General features: G+C 43.4%; 1 protein-coding gene across 1 annotated transcript in view; it reads left to right on the forward strand.

The window, feature by feature from the left end:
• Positions 1 to 16,908, forward strand: part of LOC112242622 (probable ubiquitin carboxyl-terminal hydrolase FAF-X) — a 76,965-nt gene that overhangs the window by 23,474 nt on the left and 36,583 nt on the right. The window contains 11 exon segments of the mRNA XM_042319925.1: positions 36 to 143; positions 309 to 445; positions 1,870 to 2,003; positions 2,245 to 2,335; positions 2,560 to 2,673; positions 2,830 to 3,058; positions 9,019 to 9,114; positions 11,504 to 11,715; positions 14,669 to 14,909; positions 15,012 to 15,161; positions 15,969 to 16,089. Of these exon segments, the coding sequence (XP_042175859.1) occupies positions 36 to 143; positions 309 to 445; positions 1,870 to 2,003; positions 2,245 to 2,335; positions 2,560 to 2,673; positions 2,830 to 3,058; positions 9,019 to 9,114; positions 11,504 to 11,715; positions 14,669 to 14,909; positions 15,012 to 15,161; positions 15,969 to 16,089 (1,633 nt within the window).

Here is a 16,908-nt window from a genome sequence, read left to right on the forward strand (position 1 = left end):
AGTACTGAAGGTTCCTCTACTCCTCTCACCACAAGGTGCTGAACCTATTGTGGAACCTGGCTCACAGCGATGACGTGCCTGTAGACATCATGGACCAGGCACTCAGTGCTCACATAAAGATACTGGACTACAGTTGCTCTCAGGTAATACTAGGTACCAGTCAAGAGCCAGGCGACTGCTTTCCCACACGGCTCGAGGTATCAACCAGTCTATGTTTTTAGGGCTCTGTTGGGGTGCTATCAACAATTGGCTTATGGCTATGTGTGTTCCTTGAATACTGTTGATGTTAATGTTCGTGTTCATTTCAGGATAGAGACACGCAGAAGATCCAGTGGATCGATCGCTTCATAGAAGAGTTGCGCACCAATGACAAATGGGTGATTCCTGCACTAAAGCAGATCCGAGAGATCTGTAGCCTGTTCGGAGAGGCTCCTCAGAATCTCAGGTAAGGAGATGGACAGGGTCCGAGTTCAACTACGGGTTTGGAGGGAGACAATTCATAAACTCTGTTGAACATGTTTGAGATTTACAAAGATATGGAAACGGAATGAGTACAAATTGAGGCTTATTCAGAAGGACACAAGGTAACAGACAGAAATGTACACTGGATAGCAGACATGCTTATTTGTCATGTAGAATAAGGAATTTTGCAACTTTGTAAATATTCACTCACTTTCATTTTGGTTGTGCTCAGAATGCTATGCTTGGTTATACATTTGCTCTATGCCTTTAAAGCATGGCCTTAATTTTTCACATAGCTGACACTCAGATGTCCCTGGCATTTTAATCACATTTCCAGAGGGGCTGAAGCATGCCAACTCTTTTGTAAACAGGCATTTTCTGTTAACAGTCTGATATTTGACCTTGCCATCCAGTTTGATCTGTTTTTCACTAACGCTTAGACAGTGAGAATTCTTAGACTAAAACTGAGCGAATGTACTGCATCTTGCTTCTTAAACACTGAGCTCTCAAAGTAGCATAGATATTGTTGAATTAGGTGCTGCTTTTAATAACGTGCAGTTGTACTGACTGAAGTAGCATTGGTAAATGCAGCAAATATGTAGCACACCACATGCCTGTTGTTTTTCAGAAAGAAAATGCCTATTAACATACAAACGAACTTAGTGGGGTAAGTTGACAGCTAATTTGGGGGATATTGTGGCAAAAATAAAACTTTGAAATTGTTAAATGTCTAAATTGACTCTCTCAGATGCTACAACAGATCTGTAATGTTTATATTCATTCATAAATCTGCTTTAGCAAACCTTCCACAAGGTAAATCTCAAATTACACCATATTCCCTACACTACTTCACTACCTTTGACCAGAGCCACACATTACCTCATAGTGCACTACTTTTCACCAGAGCCACAAAGGTCTCTTGTCAATTAGTGCACTGTATGGGGAATTGCATGCAAAAGTAGTGCACTACATGGGAAATAGGGTGTAATTTGAGATTCACTCAAAAGCATCTCTTTCTGCACCAGCTCCTCTTAGCTCCAATCACCAACTGTTTGCAGGGTGACATTTGGGGGGGCATTTCTGGGAGCACTGCTTACTCACGTTTCTGAAACACATCGTAGTGATTTTAAGAATGAAATTCATCACCATTTCTCTTTCTGCACACAGACACACACCCACACACAGATCCTGGGGTATTGTTTAGAATGCTGGATATACCAATACTGCTTTCTTTGCACTACAGGTGCAGAGAAGCAACAACATTTTGCAGATCAATTATTGAAATTTCATTAGTAGGAGGGGGGTTGATCTAAAAGTTGATGTTGTCGGCTTGTCATAGACATGGTGACTAAGTCTCTGAACTTTTATGTCTCTCTCTCTCTCCATCCTTCTCTCTCTGCTCTACAGTCAGACCCAGAGGAGTCCTCATGTGTTCTATCGTCATGACCTGATTAACCAGCTGCAACACAACCATGCCCTGGTCACGCTGGTGGCTGAGAACCTCTCTGCCTACATGGAGACCATGAGGCAGTTCTCTAAAGGTACGGACCACCTCACACAGGAGGGGACATTTTGTCATTCATCACCGTTGCCTCATTCTTAACTTTCAGACTTCCTCTGTAAAACAGAGAAATAGTATTTCAGATGTTCTGCTATCTACCCTCTTTTTCTAACCCTGGGGCAATTGGCATGTTCGTTTTCCATTTGAAAAACCTCAGCATTTGGGTAAAATTTTAAGATGCACCTTGAGCCCTCACATAGATGATTGTGTGTGTTGTGTAGCCGAGCAGGCGGAGTTTGACCCCCAGACGGTGAGGGTAGGGAGCCGCTACAGCCACGTACAGGAAGTCCAGGAGAGACTCAACTTCCTGAGGTATGACATCACATCCGTAGGGTAGTATCATTAGGCACCAAACAGAAGAAAAGACTGTAACCGGCAGGGACTGAAGTGCTCATTTCTGTTTTCCATTGCAGAGCCCTTTTTAAAACGTGAGCTAATGAATACAATCCAGCTCGTGTTCATTGATTAGTGAATGGTGAACTGAGCCACTGTAGTCTGATCTTCATGGTTAATGTATGCGTCTGTGTTGTCCCCAGGTTCCTGCTGAAGGATGGCCAGTTGTGGCTCTGTGCTCCTCAGGCCAAACAGATCTGGAAGTGCCTGGCTGAGAACGCAGTCTTTCTTTGTGACCGAGAGGCCTGCTTCAAATGGTATGCTGCCATCGTCAATATTATTATCACCTCGAAAGGGTGAATATGGCTCCAACATCTTTCTATTTCCTTTTACTCATTCATATAGAACAACTGAAATGTTCTCCTTTTTCTCAACACGTAAAACACCAAGCCAACTCTGTTTTTCTTACACAGGTACTCCAAGCTGATGGGTGATGAGCCAGACCTGGACCCGGACATCAACAAGGACTTCTTTGAGAACAACGTTCTGCAGCTGGACCCGTCTCTGCTCACGGAGAACGGCATGAAGTGCTTTGAGAGGTTCTTCAAGGCTGTCAACTGCAGGGAAGGCAAGCTGGTGGCCAAACGTAGGGCTTACATGATGGACGACCTGGAACTCATAGGCCTGGACTACCTCTGGAGGGTGAATTATTTAACCTACTTATCACTGTTAGGAAGCTGTTATAACTGGCAGCTGTTGCTACTTGTAGGGCTGGACCAATGTTTCCTCTAGTGCAGAATAAATATCAGCCCATGCAGAGAAGCATGAGATTGAACGTCACTAAACTTTTTAGAGTTTTCCCAGTTGACACTATCAACCTTTTCCCTTTACTGTGGGAATTGTGATTGAATCAACACAGTATTAGCCACTTTCAAAGCATTACCAAAACAAAAACGAACTATGCAAAACCAACTATGCATGAGATTTTGTTTTAGGCAGAATACATCGGAATAGGATTCTATAGCATTGAAAGGCACGACTCAGGCCCGTACTCTACACAGACCGTTGTGCTGTAACCTGAAAGAGCTGCAGTAGGTATATATGCAAATAGACCATTGCCATATATGGTTATGTGCCATTCACTTTCATCTGGACTGTGTTTACCGCATGAGCGGTTGTGAGTAGATGCGCTTGTTTTGAGATCAAAGCGAGAGCTGCATGTAAACACTTGTGCACATTTGTATATTCGTTCATATCATTTGCTAGTTAGTGAGTTGAGACCAGTTATAGATAATTTGTTATCAGCAATGGAGGAGTGGTTGCTTCCTTCAAGAGCACAAAATGTGTGCATTTCTAGCCATCTTTGAAAAGTGTGTCAGTTAATTAGTTTTTTTTTTTTTAAATCTTAAATAAGCTAAGGCGCAAATAGGCACAGGGGTAGCATAATTTGTCTGATTCTCTGTTATAATAGTATGGGAATAATTATGCATTTTATTTTGTCAAGTGGTTTCTTGCATCAAACAACAAAACAACATTTTCAGTCACCTCCTTGACAAATGGATAAACAGGGTAATATCAAGCCCTGCCTTTTTTAAACATTTTTTTCAAGTCTCATTGAACACCACGCATTGACAGCTATACTGTAGGCTGAATGGTAGAACAGCTATTTCCATGTTGAAATGTTATGGGATGCATTGTTTTTGATGGTAGACCACTCTGATAGGCTTACATTAGGATCAAATAGCCACAGTAACCTACCTGACCACTGTTAAAACTGTAACTTAAAGCGGGTACAAGAAATTAGCTAAGTGCTGAAAAAAATTGAGGGAACATTAGGCTGGACTTCCTCCAGGAGGTGGTATTTATAAAGTACTGTGGTAATGCAGATGGCTGTAACCATCTTTTTAAACCTTGAACTCCCTATGGACTACATACAATGACTTCAGAAAGTATTCAGACCCCTTGACCTTTTCCACATTTTGTTACGTTACAGCCTTATTTTAAAATGGATTAAATAAATAAAAATCCTCATCAATCTACACACGATACCCCCATAATGACAAAGCAAAAACAGGGTTTTAGACATTTTTGCAAATGTATTAAAAATAAAACATTTTTCTTATTTACTTAAGTATTCCGACCCTTTGCTATGAGAGTCCAAATGGAGCTCCGGTGCATCCTGTTTCCATTGATCATCATTGACGTTTCTACAACTTGATTGGAGTACACTTTTTGGTAAATTCAACTGATTGGACATGATTTGGAAAAGCACACACCTGTCTATATAAGGTCTTACAGTTGATACTGCATGTCAGAGCAAAAACCAAACCATGAGGTCGAAAGATTTGTCTGTATTTCTTCGAGACAGGATTGTGTTGAGGCACAGATCTGGGGAAGGGTACCAAACATTTCTGCAGCTTTGAATGTCTCCAAGAGTACAGTACATCATTCTTAAGTGGAAGAAGTTTGGAACCACCAAGACTCTTCCTAGAGCTGACCGCCTGGCCAAACTGAACATTCGGGGGGGGGGGAGGTCTTGGTCTGGGAGGTGACCAAGAAACCCGATGGTCACTGACAGAGCTCCAGAGTTCCTATGTTGAGATGGGAGAACTTTCCAGAAGGACAACCATCTCTGCAGCACTCCACCAATCAGGCCTTTATGGTAGTGGCCAGACAGATGCCACTCCTCAGTAAAAGGCACATGACAGCCCACTTGGAGTTTGCCAAAAGGCCCCTAAAGACGGTCAGACAATGAGAAATAAGATTCTCTAGTCTGATGAAACCAGCATGGTGGTGGCAGGATTGAGGGAAAGTACTAGAAAACTAGAAAAGTACAGAGATCCTTGATAACCTGCTCCAGAGCACTCAGGACCTCCGACTGGGGCAAATGTTAACTTTCCAACAGGACAACAACCCTAAGCACACAGCCAAGACCACGCAGGAGTGGCTTCGGGCAGTGATGGAAAAAGTACGCAATTATCATACTTTTTAAAATGTATTGAATATTTAAAACATACAATATACTTGCAGTGAAGCCGCTCAATAACCACATCACATTAGTCATCTAACAGACTCCCATTCAGAGCGACACACAGAAGCAACCAGGGTCAACGCCGTGCTCAAGGGCATGTCAACAGATCTCCCACAAGGTCAAAAACGGGGACCCGAACCAGCGATTCATCAGCCACCGGCCCAAGGAACAAAAGAGAGAAAAGAAAGACAAAGGAAAACAGAACAACAATGCAAAAGACATGAAGTACAACAAAAATCATAACAGCAAGGCCAACTGAATATGTTTCAGTGCATGTATGGCACTATTTACGTGTGTGTGTCCGTGTATGTGTGCATGTGTACAAATACCTGCACGGCATCAGCCTCAGACAAAACGGCATTAGCTGTAACAACACTGCCCCTCAGTGTCATTCAAACTTACTGGGAGAAACTCCCCAAATACAGGTGTGCCAAGCTTTTAGTGTCATATCCAAGAAGACTTGAGGCTGTAATCGCTGCCAAAGGTGCTTCAACATGGTACTGAGTAAAGGATCTGAATACTTATGTAAAAGTGATGTTTCTGTTTTTTATTTAATAATTTAGCAAACATTTCTAAAAAATCAGTTTTTGCTTTTGTTATTGTGTTGAAGGTTAAATCAATTTAAACAATTTTAGAATAAGGGGTCTGACTACTTTCCGGCGGCACTGTATGTTCTACCTACACCGTTGACTTTTCTGGCCCGTTGTGTATCCAGATGTTTATTTTTTGGAGACCTCTGTGTCTGAAACAAACGGTGAAATGACTAACGGCAAGTCTAGCCTACTGTATATGCATTAATGAACTGCTCAAGCATTTTACACTGCTGCTTTCTTGATCATATTGTCTTCTGTCTCACCAAGCCAAAATTCTAAATGCACAACTTCAAAGAAGACCATACCCTCTGAATGCTGCTATTTGAGGTGATGCTCATTAGTAATTTCTGAGCATCTATAAACCTCTGGGTTCTGTGGGATTGTTTTCAGAGCAACTGGAACTGATAGACTTAGTGAGTATGGGAGAGGGTGGGTGGCTGACCCAGTTATTTAGCAGCCTCGCTGTTTGTGACCTACATGGCCTGTAATCCCTCTGTGTTAAATGCAGTCCTTACATCACAGAGGAACAGACAAGTCTTCTGGATGCTGCTAAACCAAACATCAGCTTCTGTGGCGCTGAGGAGGGAGGGCTGTTTTAAATGTTGTAAGAGTCTGTCAGTCCAATGACTTCCGATGATGTTGGGTAGTCTGTTAGGGCTTTAACGGTACATGTATTTGTACAGCTTGGTACGGAGACCTCGGTTCGGTCCGCACTGTGAACACGAATGAGTACATAAAACACTATGCCTATAGGTTACGCTGCATTGTATGCCATCGCCAAGTGAGTAAATCTGAGCTGAAATAAACATTTTAGGCTATTCTGCTGAAACTACAGTCCATGTGCCCGACGTAATCAAAATTCAAATCTAAACTAGCGGATTTCAAACTATCCTTTTCGCCATCTTTCAGGAACATTTTGGCTTCACGGTCGATTAAAACGGTGATGGGCAGATAAAACGTTAATATGTTCCCCACTGCTCAACGAGAATAGCCTATGCAGAGTGGTGCGTGGAGCTTGTCGTCCATTCACAAGTAATCAAAGAGCCACTACAGTCAGAGCGTCCGTGTCTGATAAAGCAAGTTAGGAGATTATCTAATCAATGGAAAATGGAATTAAAAATTAAATGAGAAGTATATGCTACAACAAACAAGCCAGTTAGGCTGCTATTTATTATCAGAATGGAGGTGTTCTTTGTAACTAGGAAAGGAAGAACGCCCATCTAGACTCAATTAGCAGCTAATTTACCTAGCTCTCTTAGCCAACTAGCTTCTCTCGGTTTGATGCCATCAAGACAGGTTTCTAGGTAATCATATGTTATGATTAATAGCCTAGTAATGACAAGCTAGAAGTTAGTCTACTAGCGCAAGTTGGCTTGGTTGGGTGCTTCCTCCCTTGCTCCTGTTTCACTTGCTCACAGCACACACACCGCAAGGCCCCTCCTCTGCCTGCTCTCCCTCAAGCTGCATCCGCTCTAGTTAAAAAAGTAGTTTACAAGTTGACTTTTCGGCTGCTTCCCTCACTGGGATCCGACCACGTCTATACGGAACTGGTCTCTATATTGAAAAATGTATGATGCATATATGTTGGGTTGGAAAAGCCCCAGGTCCATTTCGGAATGGGTCCTTGAGGCCCAACATAACAATCCCTGTCACAACAGACAATAATGACAGGAACATTGTGAATTAGGGTGCTTCTTAATTTAGCGTAGTTGGCCAATAAACAAACATTAACAACAGTAACTGTTGGAATTTCATTTTTCCGCTGTACCGTCACCCAAAAAAACGCAATACGTACCAAACCATGGGTTTGGTCGAACTGTTACACCATTAGTCTGTCCAATGGCTTCTGATGATGTTGTATAGGCTGTCAGTCAGTCCAATGGCTTCTGATGATGTTGTATAGGCTGTCAGTCAGTCCAATGGCTTCTGATGATGATGTTGTATAGGCTGTCAGTCAGTCCAATGGCTTCTGATGATGATGTTGTATTGGCTGTCAGTCAGTCCAATGGCTTCTGATGATGATGTTGTATTGGCTGTCAGTCAGTCCAATGGCTTCTGATGATGATGTTGTATAGGCGGTCAGTCAGTCCAATGGCTTCTGATGATGATGTTGTATAGGCTGTCAGTCAGTCCAATGGCTTCTGATGATGATGTTGTATTGGCTGTCAGTCAGTCCAATGGCTTCTGATGATGATGATGTTGTATAGGCGGTCAGTCAGTCCAATGGCTTCTGATGATGATGTTGTATAGGCTGTCAGTCAGTCCAATGGCTTCTGATGATGATGTTGTATAGGCTGTCAGTCAGTCCAATGGCTTCTGATGATGATGTTGTATAGGCTGTCAGTCAGTCCAATGGCTTCTGATGATGATGTTGTATAGGCTGTCAGTCAGTCCAATGGCTTCTGATGATGATGTTGTATAGGCTGTCAGTCAGTCCAATGGCTTCTGATGATGATGAAACGTGTTGGTTCAAAGTGTTCTTCTAAATCACGCTCTGGGTATATTAGATGATTCACAGGTTCATTTGTTTTAGATGTGGGATTTCTAAACCTTGTTCTCACGTGCTATGCATAGCTGATTCAGGAGTTGTGTTTTTGTATATGTGGGTATTCAGCCTTTTTGCACAGTAGGGGCCTAGGCTGCATTTGAGCTCATAGGATTTTCTCATATGCAATGTTTGGTTGTGAATAATTTATTTTATTGCATCCTAAGCAAAGCTCATTTTACAGCGCTGATGTTATTGATTTGGCTGTTAAGCCTTGCGTGGTACACATTTAGCCCATACACACAAACACACACACAGTATTTGAGGCTGGGTTAATGTACTGCTGTTAGTGTGTGAAATCAGCTCAGGGTCAGCGGTAGTGACTGGTGATGAGTCTGTGGGCTGCTGCTGAGTGCCTATTAATGGCCCCCTCCTCTAGTCTGGATGAGTCATAACACACACACACTTTTCAGTGTTGTCTCCAGGGCTGTGTGATAGAGAGAGAGAAAGCCAGAGGCGTCCATTGATTCCATCTGAAATTTCCTCTTGCCAGGTCGTAATTCAAGGGAGTGATGACATCGCCAGTCGAGCCATAGACCTGCTGAAAGAGATCTACACCAACCTTGGACCAAAACTACAAGTCAATCAGGTACCCTGGGTGTCCGCTGTCCCGGTAACAATAACAGCTCAATCTGCTGTTAGGTCATCCTAAATCATCTAGCCGTTTTGAGACAACCACTTACATATAAACACAGTCATGAATAGAATAGTGATTGTATTGGTGATCGATGATAATTTAGACTGGGACAGTCAGTGTGATACAGCGCTACAGCAACTTTTCCATTCCCTACCTCTGAGATCCCTATTGCACATATTGGTTTTATGGATGTTAACCGGGTTAACTGCCAAAAAATATATTTCACCAGCCATGCTTATCGGTCTATCGGTTAATTTGCATAATTTAGTGGAATTAAATTGGATTATGTATTTTCTTTTAGTCGTCATGTATCTTATTTATCACAGGCGCGAGGCATACAGAGCCTAGTTTGATAAGCATAATGGCCTATCACCTGTCAGACAGCACAAGAGCATCTCCTCAAAATGCTGGTACTTTTTTTTTACAGCCCAGTTGTTGCACAACAAATAACAATTTGCGTGTTTTAACGGCCACAATTAATGGCCACAATTTAAAATGAGCTATTTTTATTTCTCAACTCAACTCTATAGTCAACGGGTAGGCAGGCTCTAGGCAACGGGTAGGCAGGCTCTAGGCAACGGGTAGGCAGGCTCTAGGCAACGGGTAGGCAGGCTCTAGGCATACGGGTAGGCAGGCTCTAGGCAGACGGGACAGGCAGGCTCTAGGCAACGGGTAGGCAGGCTCTTTCCATTCCCTACGGGTGAGGCAGGCTCTAGGCACGGGTTTTAGGCAGGCTCTAGGCAAAAATAGGCAGGCTCTTAGGTCAACGGGTAGGCAGGCTCTAGTCAACGGGTAGGCAGGCTCTTTTTAGGGCTCTGGCAACGGGTAGGCAGGCTCTAGGCAATCTTATTTAGGCAGGCTCTAGGCAACGGGTAGGCAGGCTCTAATGGCCTAACGGGTAGGCAGGCTCTCCTCAAAATGGGTACTTTTTTTTTTACAGGCTCCAGTTGTCACAACAAATAACAGGCTCTAGTCAATTAATGGGTAGGCAGGCTCTAGGCAACGGGTAGGCAGGCTCTAGGCAACGGGTAGGCAGGCTCTAGGCAACGGGTAGGCAGGCTCTAGGCAACGGGTAGGCAGGCTCTAGGCAACGGGTAGGCAGGCTCTAGGCAACGGGTAGGCAGGCTCTAGGCAACGGGTAGGCAGGCTCTAGGCAACGGGTAGGCAGGCTCTAGTCAACGGGTAGGCAGGCTCTAGTCAACGGGTAGGCAGGCTCTAGGCAACGGGTAGGCAGGCTCTAGGCAACGGGTAGGCAGGCTCTAGGCAACGGGTAGGCAGGCTCTAGGCAACGGGTAGGCAGGCTCTAGGCAACGGGTAGGCAGGCTCTAGGCAACGGGTAGGCAGGCTCTAGGCAACGGGTAGGCAGGCTCTAGGCAACGGGTAGGCAGGCTCTAGGCAACGGGTAGGCAGGCTCTAGGCAACGGGTAGGCAGGCTCTAGGCAACGGGTAGGCAGGCTCTAGGCAACGGGTAGGCAGGCTCTAGGCAACGGGTAGGCAGGCTCTAGGCAACGGGTAGGACACGCTATCAGGACGTCATCCACCACTTTACAATGTGAGCTTGAGGCAATATAACTGTTTGAAACCTGAATAATTTACTTCACTTCAAAGAATGAGTCATGTCTTACCTTGCTTCAAAGTAGCCTAGCCAAAATTCTGCCCTAGAATTGTTGAGGCATTCTTTTAGAAAATACTTCCTTGTGCCATTAACCAGCATTTCTCTCCTGTTTTATTGGTTTTCATATAAACTTCCTTTCGTTGTCCAGAAGCCAAAGGCACAATCCTAGTCATATTAGTAACCCATCCTAGTTGTTGCTATTAGATAACCCCCTCCTTCTATGTTTGGAACCGTTTGCATTAGGTGTGCTGTTTTAGAATAGTGTTTTCCCACAAATTGTATTTTGGCAAATGTAGGTTTTATTGGCTGCTTCATTAAAGCAGTTGAATGTTCAATAACAGGCTATATATAGCCTTTTGACTGGAAGACCATAGGCTTACTATTGTTGCATGTTTTCATTAAGCTCAAAGAAAAATGTCTGTTTCTTGAATGCATGCATAGTATTTTCTGTTGGTCACGTCATTTTACTGTTAGGAAAAAATATAACCGTTTGTTGTCCAGTTAAGGAGGGTTGGTTAGTCGGAAGCAGAATTGACCAAAATGTGCATCCCTAATTGGTACTATTTCCAGTACTAGCACCTGATTCCTGACGGATGGATTGGAACACACTGCACTTAGTTCCATACAAACACTGTCAACCATTAAACATGACTCTCCCTCTCCTGAACTCACTACTCTGACTGTCCTTCCCCCCTGCCGTCCTCCCCCCCATCTCCCCCAATGCAGGTAGAGATCCACGAGGATTTCATCCAGTCATGTTTCGACCGTCTGAAGGCGTCGTACGATACGCTCTGTGTTCTGGAAGGGGACAAGGACAGCATCAACTGTGCCCGGCAGGAGGCCATCCGCATGGTCCGCGTGCTCACTGTGCTCAAGGAGTACATCAACGAGTGTGACAGTGACTACCATGAGGAGAGGACCATACTGCCCATGTCCAGGTAGGGGAGGGGACGGACCTTTTGTCCTGATAAATGCTTTCCCGTTTTGTCTTGACCCCTCTCTTTCCATATGTCTGTCCTTTATGCTCTCTCTCATTTTCATACATTTAAGATAATTACTGACTTGGTTCAAAAAAGTCTATGCCAGGCTCGTATGTGTCTCTGAATGGATATGATGTTTATTGATCTGACAGAGGTGGTGTCGCCATATTCATAAAGAACTTGAATGTTGCTGTCTGTATTACCAGCTCTATGCCCAATACATTTGAGTGTCTTGTCCTAGATATGGCCTTTGGTAATAATGCCAAACTAACATTAGTGGGAGTTTATTGCCCTCCCCAACTGCCCTTAGCAAATTGTCTGACTTGCTGTGCTGACACCTGCGGGACATCTTTAGTCATATTGAGTTAACTTGACACCATCAGATATCACAGTTTCCTGCTAAATCTGTTTTAATATTGTGTGAATTTAACCTGGATTGGTTGATTTCAGTATCAGATAGACTGGAAGATATTTATACTGAGCTAAATTTAACTCCACTGATAACTAAACCATACCACCCCAATTTAAAACACCCTGAAAAATCGACTCTCTTGGATATCATTCTGACAAACGCCCCTCATAAGTATACAGCCAATGGAATCTTTGCTAACAAGCTCAGTGACTGTTGTCCCATTGCATGTATTAGAGATACTAAGCTACTTAAATCGTGTCCACACATTATTACAAAGATACATTTTAGAATTTTCAATGAGTAACATTTCCTGAATGACTTGGAGTTATGTCCTCTATCTCTGATTCAAATCAGGCCCTTAAATGTTTTACCTCTCTGTTGCACAAGAATGCCCCATATAAAAGATTAAGAGTAAAGAACAGATCTAACCCATGGTTCACGCATTAATTGTCTGAAAGATTTCATGAAAGGAATTTAGCTTAGGCTAAGGTTAGATTGACTGATTCCGCCTCTACTTCTCAAATGTCTGAATGACTGCCAATCAGATGTCTGTCTTAGGTTAGAAAAGCAGTCAACATACTTCATGAATTATGTATCTTAGAGTGGTGGAAATCCAGCTAAATTCTGGAAAGTGGTCAAATCTTTTGATTTGGTACCATAACAGATAAAAATTACATTGGTTGTGCTTTTAATAACCATTTTGCCTAAGCTGGCCATCTATTTGAAAGAACGGTTTCTGAAAATACCTTCATTGCCCTCTTTGTCCTTTAATCACCGATAATTATGCTATTCCAGGCATACTCTTTTCTTCTTCCTCATTTGAACCATTTATGTCAATGAATGTAGTGCCTTGCAGAATAAATAATAATCCGCAGGAGCTGATTCGCTTGATCCCTTTCTACTGCAGCTTTCTGCCCGCCTCATTGTAGAATCTTTGACCCACATTTTTTATTTATCAATTGCTTCTGGTGCTATCCCTAAGACCTGGAAGGCGGTGCATGTCCTCCCCCTTTACAAAAGTGGAGAACCTTCTGACCTAGATAACTACTGCCCAATTTCTAAACAATCTAATATTACAACCACTGGCAAACTCTCAGCTAAGACCTTTTTTCACTTCAAATTGTATTGTTAATGTGCACCAGTCTGGTTTTAGATCTGGACATAGCACTGTTTCAGCAGCTCTGCTTGTCTTAAATTATATAATAAATTGCTTAGATCATAGGAATCACTGTGCTGCCATATTTGTAGACCTATCTAAGGCCTTTGACACTGTCGACCATCCTCCCTTACTCATTCAAAGATTGTCTGAAATTGGCCACGACCAGGTGTCTTGCAGGTAGTTTTTGAACTACATGTCAGACAGGAAACTGATTTCTGATGGTGTCAAGTTACCTCAATATTACTAAAGGTGTCCCGCAGGTGTCACTTTTGGGACCTGTCCTTTTGACTATTTATATAAATAATATTGGTCTATCTGCAAAAACCTGTAACATTCATCTGTATGTATGCTGATGACCCTGTTATTTACGCTTTTGTCCCCTATGTTGTAGCTGCAATGTGATTTTGTTGCCTTACAAAAAGTCGTTGTCGATTTTTAAAATGAGTACTTCATGTGGGGAAAAACAACTAAATGTATGCTGTTTTCTAACTCTCATAGAAATATATTTCAGATGGGTTACAAATGTATGCATTGGATGGGTGTTTCAGCAAGCACGTTCCCGCCTATAAATATATGTGCTTTTGAATTGACAATTTGCCGTTTAAAAAACATACCGATGGGCAAGTGAAGAAGCTGACATTTTAAAGTAGGCTTTAAAAAAACATTTTTTTTTTTTTTAAATAGATCATGCCTCTCCCTAAACTGCAGGAAGCAGATTGTACTGTCAACTTTCCTGCCAGTTCATGACTATGGTGACATCTTTTATCACAGTGCACTTCGCTTTATCACAGTTTACAGTTGTAGAACGCATCACTGCATCCTGTATCAAAAGGAGGACTGGTCCTCATTAAAATCCCATAGATGTCTTCATTACTCCCTTTTTTGTTTATAAAGCGCTACTACACAAGCTTCCTACCTACCTCACTTCACTGTTAAAATAAATACAAAATGAGACCCCAAACCCGTTCACAGGGATGGTTAACTCTCCAAGTTCCACTAGTGCGTACCGTTCTAGGTAAATCCGCTTTCAGTTTTAGTGCTGTCCCCACTTTTGGACTAGCTTACAAACTTCCTACATCTTGACACCCTGGTTCCTCTAGGGAAGTTTAGAACTTTAATATTGAATGAGAATTGTCACTGTTTGGATTGAATAATTGTGTTTGTGGTATTTGAAGCTGTCATGTTGATTTTTGTCATTTGTATTTTATTTATACTGATTATTTTGAGTTTGTTGTGTTGTCCTTCGGGCACCTTTTTATAAACGAGACCCTGGTCTCAATGGGTTCCCCTGAATAAATAAAAGTTCAACAAAAATCTCCTCTCTCTCTCTCTTCTCTCAGGGCGTTTCGGGGGAAGCACATCACATTGATCGTGCGTTTCCCTAACCAGGGCCGTCAGGTGGATGACCTGGACATCTGGTCTCACACCAACGACACCATTGGCTCAGTGCGCCGCGGTATCCTCACACGCATCAAGGCCAACGCCACGCACACCAAGATAGAGCTCTTCATTGGCGGGGAGGTTGTTGACCCAGCCGACGACAGGAAGCTGATTGGCCAGCTCAACCTGAAAGACAAAACGGTGAGCGCAATGAGCCATGTTTTGATGAGTCACAAGTGCATTTTTTCTTTGACTATTTATACGGAATGGTTTGTCTGTCTTTATATTCTCCCGTGTGTGTAGTTGATCACAGCCAAGCTGACCCAGGTGAGTGCCAACATGCCCTCCAGCCCAGACAGCTCCTCGGACTCTTCCACTGGCTCACCGGGTAACCATGGCAACCACTTCAGCGAAGGGCCCAACCCCGAGGTGGAGAGCTGCCTCCCTGGAGTGGTGAGTGACTTTTAAACACAGACACACAAACACACACGCACACTGCTGTCTCCCTGGAGTGGTGAGTGAATGTTAAACACAGACACACAAACACACACACACACACAGCTGTCTCCCTGGAGTGGTGAGTGAATGTTAAACACAGACACACAAACACACACACACAGCTGTCTCCCTGGAGTGGTGAGTGAATGTTAAACACAGACACACAAACAAACACACACAGCTGTCTCCTGGAGTGGTGAGTGAATGTTAAACACAGACACACAAACACACACACACAGCTGTCTCCCTGGAGTGGTGAGTGAATGTTAAACACAGACACAAAACACACACACACAGCTGTCTCCCTGGAGTGGTGAGTGAATGTTAAACACAGACACACAAACACACAAACACACACACACAGCTGTCTCCCTGGAGTGGTGAGTGAATTTTAAGCACAAACACACACAGCTGTCTCCCTGGAGTGGTGAGTGAATGTTAAACATACTCACAGCTGCTTCCACCGGAGTGGTGTGTCGTTTTCTCGTCAGTCACCATTACTTGGGAAGGGTGCCCAGCTCTCTTGGTCCCTGCCTAGAAGACAATTTGATAGGAAAGCATCCAGATAGTAGAAAGACTGCATTGTCAAAATGCCATATTCAACTACAGCGACTCTGCAGTTTATCTCCCACTGTCTTCTAGTCCACAGTCCACACTTGGAACTACTGTCATCAAAACAAGTTTGTCTCAAAAAAAGATGGATGTCTGGCCTAGCGATGCATGATCGCAGATGAGTAACCCCTTGTCTCGCTCTGTCTTCAGATCATGTCTCTCCACCTGCGCTACGTCTCCTTCCTGTGGCAGGTAGCAGACCTGGGCTGTAGCCCCAACATGCCTCTGCTACGAGACGGAGCCAGAGTACTGATGAAGCTGATGCCTCCAGGTACAGTACTCTCTGTGGTACATGTGGGCCGTGCCTTTATTCTCCACCCTTCTCCCCAAATGTGCACTTGCAAACTCCCCGTCATGAATAAAATAAAAAAATTGTGCTTTATAGAGAGTTTTCCAACATTGTTAATTCTACAATGGGAAGCGTGCAAGTGAACATTTCAGGAGAAGGTTGGCGAATTGGGATGTAGCCGTAGATAGGTTTCTTTCATGACAATGCTATATTTTTCTCAAAGATTTTTACCAAGCCAGCACGGGTGGATAAATGTGAGATGTCTATAAGACCGATATACAGGTAACTAATAAAAAATAAAGGAAACATCAATTGAGTGTCTTAATAGGGGTCACCATAAGCCAACAGAACAGCTTCAATGCGCCTGGAACTCTATTGGATGGATGCAACACCATTCTTGCACAAGAAATACCATAATTTGTTGTTTTGTTGATGGTTGTGGGAAACACTCTCAGGCGCCGCTCCAGAATCTCCCATAAGTGTTGAATTGGGTTGAGATCTAGTGACTCTAGAGACACACACACTTTAAACCCCCTATGATCCTTTGAGACTCCTCTTTCAAAGTCACTGTGATCTCTTCTAGTCTTGGTCGAACAAAATGTCTCACTCACCGGAAAGTTTATTAGGTACACACATCTAGTACCGGGTCGGACCTCCAGAGCAGCCTGAATTCTTCAGAAAGGTTCCACAGGCATGTTGGTCCAATTGCTTCAGATTGGACGGTGGTACATTCTGTGACGAGCCCGTTCCATGTCATCCCATAGATGCTGTATTGGGTTGAGGTCTAGGGACTGACTAGGC

Source organism: Oncorhynchus tshawytscha, linkage group LG03 (genome assembly GCF_018296145.1).
Source record: "Oncorhynchus tshawytscha isolate Ot180627B linkage group LG03, Otsh_v2.0, whole genome shotgun sequence".
Classification (NCBI taxonomy): Eukaryota; Metazoa; Chordata; class Actinopteri; order Salmoniformes; family Salmonidae; genus Oncorhynchus; species Oncorhynchus tshawytscha.